Below are 15,470 nucleotides of genomic sequence, written 5' to 3'. Positions count from 1 at the left end.
CTAATACATATTCTTCTTAAATTTTATAAAAGATCTAGTTTTTTAGTTTTATTTGTGTGCAATGAAAAGCATAATATGTATAAACATACTAGATGCACATATCTCGTTAAATTTCATAAAACATTTATTATTTTATTTTATTAGTATGCAATAAAAACATAAATATATATAGACACTAACAATGCATTTTTAGGTAGCTCTGTATATTCAGATATCTAATAAAAAAATAATTTTAACAAAGTGAAAAAATAAAATGTAATTATATAAGATCTAAGAAAGATAATTAAAATAGCAGGTTAGTAAGGCTACTCATTATCTTAAGTTCTCCAACTTAGGATACACCAAGGGAATGATTATCATCTGGTGGAAAATAAAATAAAATTAGATGCCATTTGAAACGGGTACCACTCTGGTTTTAGTTTATTTATCTAAAAATAAATAATAAGTAAATGTTAACTATTGTTTCTTATAATTAAACTTAAATTCATTTATCTATACTCATTTGATCCAATCCTTCATGCAAATATTGTCATATGTAATTTTTATTATTACCAAAAATTCACATAACAAGATTTAGTTGGAAAATCGAAGATGAACCTAAAGTTTATCATAACTTAACTTTATATGACGTGTTATATTAATATACACGTATTTTAATATTGTTTAGTATGCCTCAAAAACACTTATAAAAAAAATACTTCTATATATATGTTGAGACAACTCTTTTCCAAAATCACTTTTAAAATCATAATTTATTTTCTGCCTCAACATTCAATAAATTTCTAAAACTTTTATATGCAGGTTCAAGGGGTAATTTTCATAAGTATTTCAATAATCCTAGGTGCTTCGATCAGATATTTCCCTTCACCCCACCTTGTGTTATGTTATTACTTGTTAACCTTTCCATTTCCAAAAGGGGGATAATCTCATTGATTATAAATGATTTCATTTCACATGGCCAAGATTTACAAAAATACAACATCCCACGCACTTGTCCTCCAACACCCGACAACTTTGAAAAGCCCCATATTTAACATTCGCCTCCTGACATTAAGTAGTTCTAAACACTGGACTAAGTTATTCCCTGTTCGCTTCAAACACTGATGATCTACGGCATAAATTCCTTTATGCGACCAGCAATGCTTCTTCACGTTTCAAGTCAAACACCTTGATGAGCACGTCTTCAACCACCTGTTTGTAAACCAATTACAAGCACAACTATTTAGCTTTTCCACCGCGTAAACACATATCAGAGAATCTTACGACAAGAATAAGAATGCAAGCTTTGACTGCCCCGTTTGGCTTCTCCGCAGAAAATCTATCACAATTTCCTGATCATTACTTAACAAAATTGATTCTTTTTATTTCACATTTTAACAGCAGGAAAATGAGATTCATTCTCAAATTCAAAATTACTTCTTTTTACCCTCTATTTCTTATTTTATTTTTGTCCGACAAAAGGCCAGTTTTATATCATCATTCGGGCAACAGAAATTACCTTGTCAGGTGTGGATGCACCAGAAGTTATGCCAATTGTTATTGGACCCTCTGGGAGAAAGTTTTCTTTCTCCACGAGCTCACCATGCTGATAGAGCCAAAAAGGATATCAATTGATAGAAAAGAGAGCTAATAAAACTTGACCAGATGTAGATATCATTATGCTTATGCTCACCATCAATTTGTATGCTATTCTGTTTCCTGGACCAATTCTTTGCTCACTGTCAATCCAGTAAGAAGGAATCCCACGTTCCTCAGCTATTTCTTGCAGGTGTGATGTGTTGCTTGAGTTCCACCCACCAACTACTAGCATAAGATCCAAATCTTTCTCCACCAGCTCGTACATAGCATCTTGTCTCTCCTGAAAATGGATAAAAGATTTTAGTTTACCTGTTGTCTGGTGATTAGACTAGAGACACAAAGTATTTTATTAGAGAAGGGAAAGGATGAAGAGGAAGCAAAGCAGGGGAGCTTAAGATTCCACAAAGCTTAAATAAGAAAAATAAAATTTTAAAAAAACACCATTAAAAGGGGAAAAGAAGAACTTAAAATATTTGCAAATAAATTAAAATAAGTAGGAATATCTATGACTGCAAATGAGAAACTACCTGAGTAGCATCACAAATGGTGTTGAAGCTTAAGAAGTGTTCGTTGACGTTTTCCACACCATATTTGCGCATCATAGTCCTTTCTAATAGTTTGCCTGTAAAACGAGCAGATCTATAAATATCAAATCATAATTCTTTTCTCCAAAAAGATGAATTGAGATTGTGCAATAGTAACGAACCAATCTCTTCAGTCTCTCCCTTGAGCATTGTTGTCTGGTTCGCAATGCCCACTTTAATCAAATCAACGTCTGGGTCAAACCCCTCAGAAACAGCAAATTTAAATTTCTGCCCCAAAAAAATGCCAATAATGATCACAATGAAAACCAGAGAATTAATGTCAAAATCAACATATATCTTGTGAAAGAAAAATTTACCTCTAAAAATGCATCTTTAGTTGAGCTGGATCCATTAAATCCACCACCAAGAATATAGTCACAAACATATTCAGCCTGTATCAAGTTAACAAGAATGCAAGTAACAAAAGAAGGAAAAAAAATTAATGCAGAATTTATAGGGTCATAAGAGAACGAAACTTTCCTCAACTTAAGATAATCACAATTTCACCCACAAGGAAATGTATATAATAGCTGCAACATAGGACAAACCTCAGCCATATTCTTCACAATGATATACTTTCCAGCAAATGATGCAGTTGCTATTGTTTCCTCATGAGCATATTTACCGTGTATGACTGATGTGTACTCTCCTTTCTTGTGCTTTTCAACAGAATTCCAGACCTTCAAGCAATATATTGAAGAAATCATGTGAGTATATGGGATGAAAAGTAAATGCTATATGAATTCAATTTACAGACAACGCAGTGAAACAGATATCCACCTCTGTAAATGAATACCTTTACAACCCATGGGCAAGTTGTATCAACAATTTGCACATTTTTCTCACTCAAAGTCAACATCTCATCCACTGCCGCTCCAAAAGCAGGCAAAACCACAACATCACCCTTGTTGACAACATCAAATTGTTTATTTCCTTCATTCACAGGAATATTCTGCACTTTCATCTCTTCTAATCGCTGCATTAATAATTGAGGTTCGGTAATCATGTAACTGACTAGAATTGGCAAATGAAAATAGCCTAATACGTGAAAGCATAGCATGTAAAGAAATCAGTTGCCAAAATGAGACAACTTAACAACCTCATTAACTGAACGGCTACGTTCACAGAACTATCCAAACCAAAAAATCGATTTAATTGTACAGCCCCTCAAAACAGGATCATACATTTCAATTAGAAAATCTATCTCTAAGCTTCCAGATAAATCAATTGCCGAATTCCCCACACATTTACAACATAGCTAAGAAATGATTATTGCAGCCTGTTACTAATTGCTCATACATGGCCATTACCACGAACCGAGGCAAAAAAATAAATAAATAAAGAATATTGATAGTAATAAAATATGTTAGACCTTATTAACAGTTGGGTTGTGGATGATTTCGTTGGTGAGCCAGATTGTCTCAGTAGGAAACTGTTTTCTAGCCTCGTAAGCAATTTGAACAGCCCGTTCCACTCCCCAGCAGAAGCCAAAAGCTTCGGCCAGCGCCACTGTGACGTTACCCCATGTATACTCATATCCATTTTCCTTCAAGGTTTTAATGATGTCACCTGAAATCCCAACACAACACACTCAAACTTACAAGAGAACGAGACATCACAAAGAATTCAACGCTGCATGCATCAAGGAACCAACACGGGTGAAATATTTTATTAAAGCTAGAGCTGAGTAAGCATAAGTAATTGTCTAGAGCGACAGCACACTCCCGTGCCACATGAAGCGCAGATCACCACACGTTTGCATCTCGATTTCAAATTTCTCATGAAATAGAAGAAAATAACCTCACGAGAGCAACTGAATTACAAAATTCTGAGTCCCTATGGGGGCGTCCAGTAAAATAGGAACGATACAGAGGATATAGTTACAAAATTCTAAAAGGCAATTAGCTCTGCAAATGAAAACAAACTCTTTTTCCCCAGGCAACTGCGAAGTGAACCTACTTGTGTATTCGCGATTCATAAGTTCAAGGGTCGCTTCCTTGTGCCCAAACCCTTTCCGATTATAGTTCTTACTCCTGGTTAGATTCTTCCGGAAAACCTTGGCATCGAAATCGGAGTCCACGTCGGTGGAAGAAGATGAAGAATCGACAGAGCATCTAACGGAGATAGGCTTCCAGCACCACAAAGAACCCGTCCTAGAGAAGTTCCCCGGTAACGGCAAGGAGCAGTCGGTGCGAGTACCGGAGAGACTGCAAAGGTGCGGGGAGATCGCCATGGTAGATAGAAATGTCAGCAGGGAGCGAGACGAGACCTGACACGGATGGCTCTCAATTGGCAAACGGCAAGAAGAGCTGGCTTCGTTTGTTAATTTATTAATTTGTTTTTAATTTCTTCCTTTGCTTCATAATTTCTTTACATAAATATCATTTTTTTGGGGTAATAAAGCGAGGCAAAGCCAATTGCCATGTCCTAAACTTCGTTATACAATTATTAGTATGAATTATATGAATTAATAACCAAATCAAAAATATTTATAATATTAATTTTATCACTCAAATTATTTACTTTGTCATTACAAGTCCAGCCTCGGATATTTGAAGAGTTTTGATATGACTTTTAATTATGCACGGCTCTCAATTAATTTCTTTTCTAATGAGTAAGATAGCAAGACGAGAAATGATTTTATTTTCTTCATCAAATTATCAAATTTTTTATTTTATTATTATTTGAAATTGTGTAAAAGACCTATATTAATAAATATTTATTATAAAGGATTAAATTATCTTTCTGTGAATTGAAATGAAAAATCTTTATCCATATGGATGCAACTTCTTTCCTTTGTTTCTTGAGTTTCCTTAGAACTATAATATGAAATGTTGATGCTAAACACAATTTTTTTATAAAGCAACATCAACATCCCACAATAGCACCTAATATCAACATATGACATTTTAAAATATTTTTTAATAACATTCAATATTTTAAACATTTGTACCATTCAACACCGTAAAGTAGCAATAATTTTAGGTTAAAAAAGAATTTCTCGTTTTTTATTGTTTTAAACAAACTCCTAAAAATATCAACTACTATATATAATAATGGGTTAGTATAAATTTTAATTCTCAGGTTTCTTTTCATTTATAACATTTAATTTAACAAAATCTTAAATCATCTTACCAAAACCATAGATTTTAAACTTAAGAGACTAAAACTAAAATTAGAACAAATTTGAAAGATCAAATATTATATTAATCCTATATTATAATTAAGTAATTTTCTCTTTCCTTGTCATGTGTCAATTAGTATTAGAGTGCTAATACCAATTGATCTCCAAACCTCATAAGAAGGTTTCTCTCTTTTATTTTATTATTATGTAATTTTAATTTTAAGGGTGTTTGGGTAATAACAAAACCATGATTTTAGAAGTATTTTTACAGTATCGAAGTAAATATGTGGAGGAATCTGTCTCGATTTACAAAAAAATGCTACTGAAAAGCATTTCTAGGGTTAGGCAAACATTCCTTTTGTCAATGTTTCCTAACGGGCTTTTCTTTCTTTTGCTAGAAAGAAGAAATCGAAAAGATGATTAAAAAAGCCAAAGAATATGGAGCTCAAAAAGAGGAAGAAGTATGAAGAAATGGTGGTTAAGAAGAGAAACAAACCAAAAGATATGGAGCTAACATAGGTTTTTACAAGGGTGTGTATGAAGCCCAAATGCCCGCTGAGTCCGTCTGAACCCGAAGAAAAATTACCTAGCTTAGCCTGAAAAAGAATGGGCATCTTTAAGCGGGGCATTTCATGAGATGGCCTGGGCTAGGCTGGGCATCGGGTAGGGCATGCTGCCCTACCCGGATTATATATATATAAAATAATATAATTTATGAAATAATATTAATATATTACATTTCTTTACCTAAAAGAAAAAGTTATCTCCCTCCTCTTTGCAATTTAATTTATTATTGTCGCATGTATGTTACTTTTCCATTTTAGGGGATCTAATTCTTCTAAAAAAGCAATAGTATCTTGCTTTTAACTTGTTCTTCATAAGCTTTATTGGGTATATCTTATTGTGTGTTGCTGTCATAATGTTAGCTATTTATAAGTCAATCCTCTCCTCGATGTCATTAACAACTTTCTTTGTTAGAGAATGAAATTCATACATTACATATTTGTATAAATCAATAATTTTAAATATTTATATAGGATAGAAAACAAGTTTGGGGTAAGAGCTGGGAAAGAAAATTGGGGTTTAATTATCTGAATTACATGTTTTATTTTTATTTAATTTGTATTTAGCTATTTTGTATTAATTTTTTATGAACAAGTCATATGATAGAAAGAAGTCGTTTAGTTGTGTGGACTGCTAACTGCATTGTATCGCATAATAAGCGTGTACATATTAAAAGTGGTTATATTAAATTATTATAAGATTTTGAGATTTCTTATTTTTCTTTTTACAATTATTTTCACCCTTATTTTTATATGGTCTACATTATTTCTGTTAGCTCATTGTTTTTGTTTTAGTATCCTTTTGCAATTATTTAGGTAACATTTAATTTTTGCCACTTGAATGAATAATCAAGCTTCTATTACATCACTATCCCCAATCCTCAATGGAATATCCCAATATGATTCAACCCCTCTTCAATTTTTTCAGATATTTTATTCTTTTCTCAACTTTTTGGAGATTAATGCAGACCGTTTGAATTTCAAGGCTTTAATTACAATCTTGAGAGTTGTTTTGTTCTAAATAGATTACATAATATTATTTATTTGGATATTTTCTAAGGCTTGTTTTGAATTATTTCTGGATAATTTTAATGTGTGAAAATGTAAAATTATGAAATGTAATTTTTAGGTATGGACAAAAATTTTTTACATGTGATATCGGCAAGTCATCACCATTTGGATAGCAAAACCTGCTCATGTCCAGCCCAAAATAGTTATGGCTTCTATGGCAGAGTCGGGCAGCGAGCTGCAAAATACAGCCCACTCATACTTCGAGTAGGAGTGTTGTCCTACCTAGCTCTGTCCACGTGCACCCTTAGGTTTTTAGCACAATTTTAAATAATGATAAAGAATTTGATAATTTTAAAAAAAAACAATATGACAATATCTTGTTTTGATATCTTAGCCAGAAAGAAAATTAACCAAGAGTGGTGCATAATTAGAATCCATCTCCAAATTTTTCAAATAACAGAGTATGGACTTTGTAATGACGAGGTGGATAATTGAGAATCATCTTTTTCAAATCTAGACGCCGGTTCTTCAACGTCCCTATTAGAAAGGCCATACAGTCATTCCTATCTATTATTATAAACTCCCCCTTTTTCAATCCCTTTATTTTCCCCCATTCATCTCTCCTACCCGCTCACGATATTTTCATCAAACCTATGTACTCAAAAAAATTTAAGCATAAAAAATATAATGAAAATTGTTGTGCGTACATTATATATGTGCGTGTAACAACCAAATCAATATACATGCAATACACACCTCCTTAATTAGAGTAAAAATGAAGCAAGGCAATCCTTACTACTAGGGGTGTTCACAATGCTCGTTGGTCGGTGCGCCCGTTTGAGCCCCCCAAAAAAAGCCCCGCCACCCCTGAAAAATTGAAACCCAAAAAAAAAAGGGCACTTTTGGAAAGGGTTGATCACGGCCAAGGCTAGGTTACAAGTAAGGAATCCTGCCCGGCCCGTTTGGCCCTGCCCGAGATATTTTTAGTTATATATTAAAGTAATATATGATACTCCTCCGGTCCTAATTATAAGACCCAATTGACTTATTTGAGGAGATTAAAGAAGTAAGTTAAGTTGGTTATTTATAATAAATAAGTGTTGTTATTCCTAAAATATCCTTGTTAATTAAGTATATTGGCTAAAACTATCATTATTAGAAGGATTATCTTGGAAAAAAATGCAAAAATATAAGAGAGAAAATGGATTGGGTCTTATAATTAGGACCAAATAAAAAGTCAAATTGGGTCTTATAATAAGGACCGGAGGAGTATAATAATATAATAATATATTATATTATAAAAGTATATTTATATTTTCAATTTTTATATTTTTAATTCTTTAAATTTAATTCTCAATCTAGCCGCTCACCCTCAGCCTTCCTCTCAGAGTCTCGATCTCCCTCTTAATTTTGTCACACCTCAGTCAGTTCGATCACCTGTTATGATGGAAAGCTAATTCAGAAAAATATAAAATTCTTTCTCACATGGCATGAGACGTATTGGCTATGCCAGTTTTTACAGTTGTTTCTAAGTCTGCATTTAGCACTAAAAGATGTGTGGTTGATCATTATTAGAGTTTTTTGTCCCCTAAAATGACAGAAGCATTAATTTGTGCCCAAAACTAGCTACGACCTGGATAATCAATATCTGGATTTCTTAACAAGCTTTGCAAATTTAATAATTTTGATGAGACAAAAAATGTCCTTCAACTCGCTAATAATCTCCCCCCCCAAAACCCTAATAACTCATCCGTGTCTTATTTCATAATTTGGTATGTAATTGTTCTTTGATTTTTTTTCCCTGGATGCTACTACACCTGGAGGAGAGAATTTAATTGATATTGGTGATTGAATGGTCATTTTATAAGCATGATTGACTAAGTTGGTAAGTTGTATCGGTGCATCCTTTAAAATTTAAAAGTACATTTCTTTTTTTTATTGTTTACTTGCTAATATATTAAATTTACAATCATTTTTTTCATATTTTTTTTTCAGATGTTCCATCTTTTTTTCAAAATCGTGAGATCGATGCAAACCGTTTAAATTTCAAGGCCTCAATCACAATATTGAGAGTTGTCTTGTTTTAATTTGATTATGGATGTTATTTAATTGAATATTTGTTAAGACTTGATTTAGATTATTTCTGGATGATTTCAACGTGTCAACATACAGAATCATGAAATGTAATTTTAGGTATGGATGAATTTTTTTCCCATTATGATATGAGCATGGCATCACTTTTTGGGCAACAAAGCTCACCCTGCTCAACAAAAATGGTTATAGCTTTTATGGACAGAGCTGGGAAGTGGGCTACAACAGGGGCCCAGCCCTGTTCATATGAAGCCCTACCCACTACCGTATAAACTTTGTTTTTAATGTAATTTAATAGCAAGAAATATTGTAAGTCTTACGTATACAATTGTTAGTATGAATTATATGAATCAATAACCAAATGAAAAACATTTAAAATATTATCTTTATTGCTTAATATTTTGAATTACCCAAATTTATATGTAGTGAAGATTTTTTTTAAATGGATTGTTATTATTTAATTATCTTTTACACAATTCGAGGACTTTCAAAAGAACAAAAAAAAAAGGGCCTGTTACGAATGAGTTAGATAAGACAAAAGGATTCAGGCAAGAAAAAGGTAAGACAAAAAGAATGTTAATTACGCGCGTAAATCCTCCTGCGGCTTCATGTAACGGGGGCAAATTGATCCCATCTCTTCCCCTCAAATTTGGTTTCAAAAAAATCTCATCCCGTAAAAAAAAAAAAAAAAGTACAATAAACTTGTCTCAGTTCATGTGTTTTTATCTTTTCAATTGACGAAAAAAAACTTGTGTCGTACTCTGTGGTTAATTAGATAATTAATTTATAAAACTTAGAAAAACAATTAGATTAATTATTTTTACAAAATTTGTATTTGTTTTCTTAAAATAATTATTTTTAATCATTCATATGGGAAACCATGATATTCAAGAAGGTTTATTAACATTTATATATTGTTTGAAAAAAAATTATAAGTTTGAGAGTCAAATATTTTAAATCAAATCAAATTCCTTAAATAACCCCAAAACGTTGTTTTGGGTGAAATTTGGTTAAAATTCTCTGTTTAAAAATTTAATTAGCTAAAAATATTTAAATTTAAGCGAATGTAATTATGATCCGTAAGTGTAACGCATCTCCTGCTAAGCGCAATATATTATCAATGATATGCAAGTCAATACAGAAATCATTTGCATACAGCACAATATATGTCATACATATAGAAGATATGTTGATCCTCAATTAAAATTTTAAATAGGGAATTTTTACCAAATTTCTCACGTCTTTTTTCCAGTATAAAAACGTTCTCTTTCTTTTTGCCTTTTGGGTAACAAAAAACAGTTTTCCTTCTTTCACTTGAAGAGAATTCTGAAGTTTTTGTTGGGCCACCCAGGAGACTTCTGGATTCAGTTTACGTTGTCTGGGCCAATCATATTGATATCAGTATTATAATCCAGCCCACATGCACAGAGTTCTAACTTTTCCTTTTTCAGATTCTTAAAGGTAGTGTTTCTATGTAGGAAGAAGAGGAACGGGAGAAAAAGAAAAGAAAAAAACCGTTATATTGTACTACTGCTTCTGCTCTTTAATATAAGAGTTACATAACTAATTTAAAAATATTAAAAAAATTAATTAAGTTAGTTATTTATCATAAATATCTTTTGATCTTCCTGATCTATCATATTCAATTATATATATTGGATGACGGAATCAGTTTCAGTACTCATCATTTTGATGAACACTTTAAACTCATTAGATCTGAACCATCTATGTCTGATTTGAATGGTTCGGATTTAAAATATTTAATTAATTATTTTTAAAGAGAAAAACTAATTTTTTTGAAAGAATTATAGTTAAGAGATTATTTTTATTTTAGATTCTATACATATTAAGATAACTATTTTGAACAAATAAAAATAAAAAAATCAAATCTGGACCATCCAAATAAGATATGGATTATATAAATCTAATGAGCTTATAATACGCATTAAAGTCATGAACGTTGAAACTGGTTCCATGGGATGACTGGAATTAGCTTTTAGTGAAAATCTCTCACAGCCAATAAGAATATTTTAAGAAAAGATAAGAAATAAATTGAATTGTAATATTATATTTAAGACTAAATTCAATCTCTAATTAATTCTTATATTAAAGACCGAAGGGAATATTGTTTAGATTATTTAAAGGGTTAAAGGCCTTTTCGGTTCTAAAAATATTCACAGAAAAGAATTATAGGTATCGAAATTGTTTTTTGGGAAAATTCCAGAAAAGGTCCCTTGAATATATAAAATCCCAGATTAGGTCCTGGAATTTCTAAAATGACAGAAAGGGTCAGTGACCCAATCTGTCATTTGGCAAATCAAGAGGAATTGACAATTTTGTCCTCATTTGTATTCATTCACTACAATGATTTAAGAAATCACTATAAGGGTTTAAACATTACCTAGATTCATGTAGCGAATAACTATTCGTTTTTTCATATTCAGGTGTCTTATTATTAACTACAACTAATTTTGTAATCACTAGAACAATGTAAGTATTACCTAGATTCGTATAGAGAATAACTACTCACTTTTTCATAGTCAGGCACCTTATTATTAACTACAACTAATCTTGTAATTATTAACTACAACTAATCTTGTAATCACTAGAACATTGTAAGCGTTACCTAGATTTGTGTAGAGAATAACTACTCACTTAGTCAGAGGCAAAATTGTCAATTGGTCTTAATTTCACAAATGACAGATTGGGTCACTGACCCTTTCTGTCATTTTGGAAATTCTAGGACCCAATCTGAGATTTCATATATTCGAGAGACCTTTTCTGGAATTTTCCCTTGTTTTTTTGACTCAATTTCGCTTTAGAAAAGAGTGTGCTTTTTCCTTTGTTTTTAATAATAATGGTGATAAAATGACTCTTTCTTTAATACCTTGGAGACCCCGTTAGAGGGGGAAAAAACTAATATTCACAACAACTTCACCAATACTTCCAAAATGAAAATCATCCTTAATCCTCTTCTCAATCATTAAAAAACATGTTTTAATGAATCTTTTCTCTGCAGCTTAGAAAGTATCATTAAAATTTTTCAATTCGTGAGTGTACCATTAAGGTTACGTTTAATACGATGCATTAAAAATGAATGATAAGAATTAAGATTGTAATTAAAAAAACTATTTAGCATGAGTAATTACTTATTGCATGAGATTAGACAAATCTACTGAGGTGGGATTGGAGAATATCACATCTCACTATGGTATTCTCCAATCCCATATACATGAGTTTGTCTGATTCCATGTAACAAAAAATCTCTCATGTTAAATATTCTTTTAACAAAGTTTTTCAATTCTAATCCACTCCGTGTTCTTTATTTTTAATACTTTGTACGAAACTGGATCTAAGAGTCTAGTATACACTGCTCTCAGTTTATAATATCATTATAGGACATAAGAAGTACAGAGAGATCTACTTAAGTTACATAACATGACATTTACGTACAGCATCTAAAACAAGAGTAATCTACTAGTACATGCGTTTGTTTGATATAGAACTCACCCTTCTCTTGATCGGGAATCAGGCAGTTCTGAGAGACTGAGTCATCATAGCAGTGAACTCGTCCATATCAACCATGCCATCTCCATCTCTATCCACCGCTCTCACCATTTTCCTGCAATCTTCCAGACTGCAACTCTCTCCCAGCCTCCTTAACATTTCATGAATCTCCTGCGCACTTATCTTCCCATCTCCATTCCTGTCAAACGTCCTAAATGCGCTCTGTATATCCATCGTCCTTATCCCTCCTCCTTTCTTCTGCGCCTCCATGAACTCCCTGAAGTTTATGAATCCGTCACCGTCCAGATCCGCCACCCCGAAGATCGACGGCACTTCGTGGATCATATTCCCCATCCCCAGTGCTCTCAGCGTGGCTTTGTACTCATCCTGAGAGATCTTCCCGTCCTTGTTGCTGTCAAACTTGTCGAACACTTTCTTCATCTCCTCCGCGTTCGGCTGGAACAAGGGCTTCTGCAACCCCGAGTTGACTCGGTCTTTCATGGAGAACATCCGAGATGGCTTCCTCAGGTACTTCCTCTTTGAGAGGCTGTATTGGAAATCAAGGAAGCTTGTGGTCGACATGATCTTGTTCTTCTTCTTCTGCTACGTACATACTTCTGCTATGGTTGATTATTATTAGGTTCATAGAATGCTGCCTCTTATATAACAAATGAAATGGCCGACATTAAACAACGATTGTTCATTGTTCATTGTTCTTTCGTAGATGAGGAATCTGAGAAATCCTAGGCTATCCGTTATTCCCTGATAAAAAACAGATGACCACGAAACTGAAGATGCTGAAAGAGAAAAAAGCAGGACAGGGAGGGTGGCAGGTAAAAGAATACATTCTTTTTTTAAAAAGCCAGGGGTGTATTAATTAAGCCCTGTAATTGCCTTTCAGGGGAGGAAGGAATGTCCCATTTGCATTCTGAGGGTGATGACTTGATCTAGAAGAATGTTTTACTGATATTTTTAATGACAGTGGCAGAAAATGAGAACGAGTCTTCAAGTTGAATTAAAGAAGTATAAATTCCTGAGGTGGGATAAAGCGAATAAAGGAGAAGTATTTGTCAGCACCAGTGATGGTGGTTATCCCTTGTCCACGTGCTCCACTAGGTCAACATCCCATCGTATCTTTCTGCAAGTAATATGCAGAGATATATGTCACAAATGCCATCGTATCTGATACGGATGCGTATCAATACAGAAGTGGTACGGTACGGGCCCATAAATGTGTGTGTATATACTTACAAACTACCCCCATCCTTAATACTACCTCCGGTCCTAATTATAAGACCCAGTTGACTAATTTAACGAGATTAAGGAAAGAAGTTAAGTTAGTTATTTGTAATAAATAGGTGTTATGTTTTCTAAAATATCCTTACTAATCAACTATATTAGCTAGAACTATAATTATTAGAATGACTATCTTGGAAAAAAAATGCATAAATGAGAGACAAAGTGGATTGGAGTCTTATATTTAGAACCAAAATAAAAGTCAAACAGGGTCTTATATTAAGGACCAGAGGTAGTATAAGAGTTTGTTTGACTTGTATTTTGGTCCTAAATATAAGACATCAATTCACTTTGTCTCTCATATTTATCTATCTTTTTTTAAGGTAATTCTTATAATAATAGTAGTTCTAACCAATACATTTGATTATCAAGGATATTTTAGAAAAAATAATACCAATTTATTACAAATAATTGATTTAACTAGTTTTCTTAATCTACTCAAATTAGTGAACTAGCTCTTATATTAAGTACCGGAAGAAGTATAAAACAGTGAAAGAAATTATAACTTTTCTAGTTTTAAGTTGGGAAAACATGATTTGTCGTAAAATATCATTCCAGTGTTTCTTTTTATCCAGAGATCTGTTTTTATATATATTCAAGAAGAAATAACTAAGATTGTAATTTCTGGATACGAACAGTTTATTTATGCATACTGCTGTTTGTTTTTAAGTTGATTTGTTGATTTTTCTTATATAAAAACAATTATGCATATATGTATTATGTATTCCTGTATTCTACGTGAATATTGATATGCTCAGCCGTAATTTTCTTAGAAATGAACAAGGGAGTCACAATGAGAACAATTGGAATAATCAATTATACATGCCCTCAACCACATTCAGTGGCAATTACATGCGTATGGCAAGGTAAACATAAGCAACCCTTGCTCATTTTTACCGTCAGGTAAATAAAGCAGAATGAATCACCTAGCGTAATAATGCTCCTTTTGCTGATAGAGTGTTTAGTGAAGCTAGTTTTTTATTTACATTATGAAGCCCGTACACCACTTAATGCCAAAGCAGAAATGATTTGTATGCACTGAAGGCCTAAAAGGCTCCCTGATCACATACTAAATTGCCAAAGAAATTTGTGATTACTCCTCTATCATCATCTTTGCAGCGACATAAAGCTGATTCTGACATGTGATTTCCAGGAGCCTCCCTAAAAATACCAAAGGCCTTGTCAGAAAGCAAAGTTTCGTGGAAGAGAAGTAAGAAATTCACCAAAAAAGAACAATAATAAAGAGGATGGAAGGAGGCAGAAGTAATGGTTAAGTTCTTTCTTTTCTTTGGAGATAATTTCTAAAATCTTCCAAGCATACCAGTAGGTGTCGCGTAGTTGAAAGGCAGAAGAAGAAAACAACTATCAGATTATGAAGAGGTGCTGTACTTGGTTATACTTTCACGCTACTCTGGTTTTGCAACTCCGGAGGAACTTTGCCATCTAGTTTGTTATTCTGGAGATATCTGTCATACCAAAGCAGAAAGCTTATTCAGTAGTGAGCTGAAGACCTGAGAAAGAAGAGAATAACATCGATTAGTTCAGTGTCCCTGCAATGGCAAACATCTTACATTTCGCGCAGGTTTGGTAGCTTCCCAAGTGACGAAGGAATTGGCCCATTAAACTGGTTGTTCTCCAAATGCCTTTCATTGGAACAATGACCAAATAAAAACAAAGAAAGAAAGAAAAGAGGCGGAAAAGTTAACATCAGGTCAC

The 15,470-nt window shown here is 32.9% G+C and overlaps 2 protein-coding genes and 1 long non-coding RNA gene across 4 annotated transcripts; all 3 read right to left on the bottom strand.

Moving 5' to 3' along the window:
- Positions 1–906: 906 nt before the first annotated feature.
- On the bottom strand, positions 907–4,395 carry LOC114733703 (4-hydroxy-3-methylbut-2-enyl diphosphate reductase, chloroplastic). The gene is made up of 10 exons (XM_028921198.1): positions 4,122–4,395; positions 3,535–3,731; positions 2,959–3,138; positions 2,711–2,842; positions 2,480–2,554; positions 2,285–2,390; positions 2,106–2,200; positions 1,673–1,858; positions 1,499–1,585; positions 907–1,191 (listed from the first exon to the last, which is right to left on the bottom strand). Exons 1-10 carry the CDS (start codon positions 4,393–4,395, stop codon positions 1,126–1,128), a joined length of 1,398 nt encoding a protein of 465 aa, XP_028777031.1. The 3' UTR covers positions 907–1,125.
- Positions 4,396–10,310: 5,915 nt separating this feature from the next.
- Positions 10,311–13,115, bottom strand: LOC114733704 (calmodulin-like protein 1). 2 transcript variants are annotated; one of them, XM_028921199.1, is made up of 2 exons: positions 12,462–13,115; positions 10,311–10,405 (listed from the first exon to the last, which is right to left on the bottom strand). In XM_028921199.1, exon 1 carries the CDS (start codon positions 13,038–13,040, stop codon positions 12,480–12,482), a length of 561 nt encoding a protein of 186 aa, XP_028777032.1. In that variant the 5' UTR covers positions 13,041–13,115; the 3' UTR covers positions 10,311–10,405; positions 12,462–12,479. The 2 variants fall into 2 exon arrangements, with proteins under 2 accessions (XP_028777032.1, XP_028777033.1); XM_028921200.1 differs by having other exon boundaries at positions 10,398–10,421.
- Positions 13,116–14,797: 1,682 nt separating this feature from the next.
- On the bottom strand, positions 14,798–15,457 carry LOC114733696 (uncharacterized). Its single transcript, XR_003739096.1, has 3 exons — positions 15,326–15,457; positions 15,076–15,220; positions 14,798–14,915 (listed from the first exon to the last, which is right to left on the bottom strand). It is a non-coding gene; the product is annotated as an uncharacterized LOC114733696 (long non-coding RNA).
- Positions 15,458–15,470: the final 13 nt, after the last annotated feature.

Source organism: Neltuma alba, unplaced genomic scaffold, assembly GCF_004799145.2.
Source record: "Neltuma alba isolate B1F8T4 unplaced genomic scaffold, ASM479914v2 tig00013029_pilon, whole genome shotgun sequence".
Classification (NCBI taxonomy): Eukaryota; Viridiplantae; Streptophyta; class Magnoliopsida; order Fabales; family Fabaceae; genus Neltuma; species Neltuma alba.
The sequence above is the reverse complement of the archived record's forward strand: the minus strand, read 5'-3'. Positions and strand labels throughout refer to the sequence as shown.

Coding starts and splice junctions, on each gene's coding strand:
- LOC114733703 (XM_028921198.1), bottom strand. CDS start 4,395: ATGGCGATCTCCCCGCACCTTTGCAGTCTCTCCGGTACTCGCACCGAC. Junction 3,732..4,121: donor TATGAATCGCGAATACACAA/GTAGGTTCACTT, acceptor TTGGGATTTCAG/GTGACATCATTAAAACCTTG. Junction 2,843..2,958: donor CTTGCCCATGGGTTGTAAAG/GTATTCATTTAC, acceptor TATTGCTTGAAG/GTCTGGAATTCTGTTGAAAA.
- LOC114733704 (XM_028921199.1), bottom strand. CDS start 13,040: ATGTCGACCACAAGCTTCCTTGATTTCCAATACAGCCTCTCAAAGAGG.